At 43.8% G+C, this 4,542-nt stretch overlaps 1 protein-coding gene across 1 annotated transcript; it reads left to right on the forward strand.

Annotated features, from left to right (window-relative positions):
* The first annotated feature begins 288 nt into the window (after window positions 1-288).
* LOC122743004 (pulmonary surfactant-associated protein A-like) lies at window positions 289-4,244 on the forward strand. The gene is made up of 4 exons (XM_043987623.1): window positions 289-457; window positions 1,809-1,928; window positions 3,126-3,203; window positions 3,868-4,244. Exons 1-4 carry the CDS (start codon window positions 289-291, stop codon window positions 4,242-4,244), a joined length of 744 nt encoding a protein of 247 aa, XP_043843558.1.
* Window positions 4,245-4,542: the final 298 nt, after the last annotated feature.

A 4,542-nucleotide genomic window follows, 5' to 3' on the forward strand; every position in this document is an offset into this window, starting at 1 on the left:
AAGCCTTTATGGTGAAATTGCAGGCAGCATCCACTTGGTAAGAAAATCTGTGGAGAGGGGGTATTGTCACCTTCTCAAGATCTCCAGTCATCAAAGGATATATAGTCCTTTTGTGAAAACCAGAGTAGTAATGAGAGCTAAGGGCAAGGGGGCCCATCTCAAGCTGATAAGCCAGTGTAGAGACATACAATTCAAGTTAAAATATTGGAAAAGATGGCAGGTACCCATATTCTGACCTATTCTGCTAAACAAATACTTCTGTTGACCTTTGCAGGTAGACCTGGTGCCATGACTCTGTCCTCACTGGTCCTGTCCCTGACACTTCTGTTGTCTTCTCTGGTCATGGGTGGCATGGAACTGTGCCCTGGAAGTGCTGGTATCCCAGGAACCCCTGGTGCTCCAGGTCTGCCTGGCAGAGATGGTCGGGATGGTGTCAAAGGAGACCCTGGGCCACCAGGTACCCAAGAAAACTCCCTGTCCCCTACCTGAGTGTGACATCATGATTATTGGGGAAAGGACCAATAATAGAAAGTGCTCTAGATAGAATCGGGAAATCTGGCTTTAAATTCTGACTCTTGGACTTACTAACTGTAGAGTTATGAGAGTCACTTGATTTCTTGGAGGTTCTCTTCATCTCTCAAATGGGGATCAAACCTGAACTATCTACCTGCCTTGAAGAATTGGTAGGAGGAAAGTGCTTTGTAAATCTTAACTAGATTAATGTAAATTGCTACTATTATAGGATGGGGGGAGGAGAGCACCTTACCGCACACATGCTCTGGTGACATGGGACACCAAAAAGGGGGATGAAATTTGGAATCAGAGGACATGGTTCACATCACAGCTATTCCGTTCACTACTGGTATGATCTTGAGCCAGTCACAACTTCTTGGGACCCCAGTTTCCTCATGTATAAAATGAAAGAGTTAGACTAGATGACGTCTAAAGTCCTTTCCAACTCCAAAGCTGCTTTCCTGTGATCTAATAGAATAGTTACCCTCAGACTAAATACAATAAAGTAGAAGGATCTAGAGGCACAAATGAGGTTAGCTACAATTAACATAATACAGGACAAGTCTATATATATATATCAGGGGTGGATGAGGTAATGGTTGCATTAGCCCTTGCTCTATAGCAGGGAGGTCTTAATCTGTGGTCCATGAACCCCCCAGGGTTCCACTGAGAGATTTCAGTGAGTCTGTGAACTTGGAAGGTAAAAAAATACATCTTTATATGAATTAACCTCTGACTGAAATTTAACATTTCTTTTATTAAGGGGTTTTTAAAGTATTATTCTGAGAAGGGGTTCTCCAGATTGTCCAAGGGGCACATGAAATAAAAAGGTTACAAATTCCTGTTCTAGAAAAGGCTTGCTTAAGGATGAAAAAAAGTCCATTTCCTTTCAACTAAGTGTCCTAATGGTAATACTTTAGGGGGTCACAGTAGGCCATGATCAGTGTAGGCCGGAGTCATGAGGAAAAATTTCATTAAGGAGATTGGTATTTAAAAGATGGACAGACCATAGCCAGATGGAGGGGAATAAAAAGGAAATTACAGATGGAGAAAAGAATGTGGGTAAAGGTGGAGAGTTTTGGTCAAGGCTCTCCTTATCATAGCCTCATATCTATCTTCCCTTGAGATCTGATTGAAGATTTGCCAAAGCTAAGAATTGTGGGAGGTAGGGAGAGTTGTTAGAAGTATTTGAGGAACTTGTCCAAGCCCCATGTCAAGCTGTTTGTCTTCTTGTCCTAAGTCCTATAGGCTATGTGTTCCTGTGTTCACCCAATCTTTTGGTTCTCTTTCTATAGGCCCCATGGGACCCCCTGGAGGCATGCCAGGGCTCCCTGGAAGGGATGGGCTGACTGGGGCTCCTGGAAGTGTAGGTGAACGAGGTGAAAAGGGTGTGCCGGGTGAGAGGGGACCTCCAGGTGAGCATGGCTGTATGATGAAACAAGCAATAGTTTTCCTTCTCTTCCAGTGCTAGTATGTGTCAGGTTCAATCTTCACTCCCCCAGCTCAAGGGTAAAAAAGGGGGAAAATCTAGTTTTGAAAGAACTACACTCTTCCTAGGTTCTCCAGTGACCCCCAGAGTTATAACCAGGGCAGAGAATTTAGAAATTATTTACTCTGCCTTCCTTCTGGTCTAGAAAAAACAAAAAATTTACAACCACTTCTCCAAAATCTCAAATGAATTACTCACCCCAAAGTACTGTCAGTGGTCTCCTTTCTCCCCATCAGCCTATTCAAGGAGGTCTGGCTTCAGATGGAATATGCATCCATCAATACTCCTACCACTCCGACCTACTATACCAACACACCTACTACAGAGAGAATATTTTGCCTTTAGGAAAATTAAGGGACTAAACTAGTAGTTAAAGAGCCAATACTCAAACTCTGTCTCTGTTACTATGTTGCCTTGGGCACATCATTTAACCTCTATAGGCCTGTTTTTTCATCTGTAAAATGAGATGGGGCAGATAACATGATCTCCAAGGTCTGATAAAATATGCTTCCCCTACTCAAGGGTACAAAATGCCTGAAATACCATTAAAATCCATTGTATTGTGGAGATTTTTTAATACATTTTCCCATTCCCCAAATTCCATTCAATTCAACAAGTCTTCTATTAGTTGTTATAGGGGATAAAAGGGAAGAAGACTAGGTTTCTGCTCTCAAAGGACTTTTAGTCTAAGTAAGGAAACAAGACACAGAGAAAAATATAAGACATTTTACAATGAAGAAAAAAGCACTGGCTGAGATGGACAAGAAAGACTTGAGTGACAAAGTCACATTTGAACAGGGGCCTAAGGATGGGCAGGATATGAACAAGGAAAAAGGATGAGAAAAATATTACTGGTTGCTGAATGGTCTAAGAATGGCTTGTTCAGAGGAATATGGAGGAGACTGGCCTGAGTGACCCATTACAACACTGCTGTAAGGGAGAAATACTTAATATTCCTCAAACCACTAATGGCAAAACTGGTCCCACAATCTAAAGGATCTCTAACTTAGTAAACTGCCATAGAAGAGTGTGCAGAATGTGAATGAACATTGAGCAATGCCTCATGAGTTCAGGTGGCTCCTGGACATGATCATTACTCCTAAGAGAAGTGTCTCCTCCTCAGGGCTTCCTGCTTATTTAGATGAAGAGTTACAGTCTGTACTTCAGGACTTCAGACAGCGCATCCTACAGTGTATGGGAGGTAAGGGAGACAATCCTTGCCATAGAGTGGGGAAAGGCTTATGGTGCGGACCTGTGAGACCTGCAGTGAAGGGAGATAAGGGTCCACTTCATCCCCCCAGTCCTTGGCATCACAGTGTGGGCTAAGGAGTTGGCTAGGGGAGAAGTGAGGAAAAACTGGGGTGGGGAGAAAATGGGCAAGGAAGAAGGGAATCAAAAAATAGGGGAATAAAAAATGGGGATAAAAAATTGGGGTTATTCATGGCTCTAGGATCCTTCCTTTCTTCTCTGCTGGGAATTTCTAAGGTGGAAATTCTGGCGGCAGTTTAGGGGTACAGGGCTAATGACCAGAGTACAAGAAGGACCTTGAGCTTCAGACTGGTCAAGTTTACTGACTAGGATATAAGGCCATATAGCTTGTTCAAGCTTCAACCCTTCTCACAACCACTACCCCCTTTCTCACCCTGGGAAGTTAATGGTTCTCTGTCTCTGTGTCTGTCTATCTGTCTGTCTCTCTCTCCTCTCTCTCTTTTCTCCCCTCCCCCCTCCCCTCTCCCTTTTTCTTTTTCCTCCTCTCTCTCTCCCCCTTCCTCCATCCCTGTCTTCCTCTTTCACTGCACATAAACTGAGAATCGAGAGCTTCACAAAGACAAAGAGACCTTGACTGTGTTTCCTTTGCTCTTCAGTTCTCAACTTGGTAGGCAGCATGTTGCAGGTGGGAGAGAAGATCTTTTCTACAAATGCTCAGTATGCGAATTTTGAGAAGATCAGTGAGACATGTGCCAAGGCAGGTGGCACTGTTGCCACCCCAAGAAATGCAGAGGAGAACTCTGCTATCATGAGCCTCGTGCAGAAGTACAAAACATATGCCTACCTAGGCCTGAAAGAAGGGAAGATACCAGGGGAATTCTACTACCTCAATGGAAGCCCAGTGAACTATACCAACTGGTACTCAGGGGAGCCTGCCGGAAAAGGGCGGGAGCCTTGTGTGGAGATGTACAGAGATGGCACCTGGAATGACAAAAGCTGTCTGCAGTATCGCCTCACCATCTGTGAGTTCTGAGCCCCTCACTAGGGCCTGATTCCCCAGGTCAAAGAGTGAAAGCAGCACAATTCATTGGCTATGACCTCTTCTCCCTTCCTTCTGACCACTTATCTGCCTCTTCTAGGAAACTCATGTCCCATTCCTTGCTTTGGACTATTTCTACCTAAATTGTTGGCTGCTAAGTTGTTTCTCCTAAACATACACAATAGAGTATGACAAAAAGAACAATGAATGACTTGGAATCAGAGGGCTAATCTAGGCTTAGTTCTAACTTATTTTGCCCTCTAGTAAATCACTTAATCCTAGTCTTGGGGCC

The sequence above is a fragment of the Dromiciops gliroides genome, chromosome 2 (assembly GCF_019393635.1).
Source record: "Dromiciops gliroides isolate mDroGli1 chromosome 2, mDroGli1.pri, whole genome shotgun sequence".
Taxonomy (NCBI): domain Eukaryota; kingdom Metazoa; phylum Chordata; class Mammalia; order Microbiotheria; family Microbiotheriidae; genus Dromiciops; species Dromiciops gliroides.

Coding starts and splice junctions, on each gene's coding strand:
- LOC122743004 (XM_043987623.1), top strand. CDS start 289: ATGACTCTGTCCTCACTGGTCCTGTCCCTGACACTTCTGTTGTCTTCT. Junction 458..1,808: donor AGGAGACCCTGGGCCACCAG/GTACCCAAGAAA, acceptor CTCTTTCTATAG/GCCCCATGGGACCCCCTGGA. Junction 3,204..3,867: donor CATCCTACAGTGTATGGGAG/GTAAGGGAGACA, acceptor TTTGCTCTTCAG/TTCTCAACTTGGTAGGCAGC.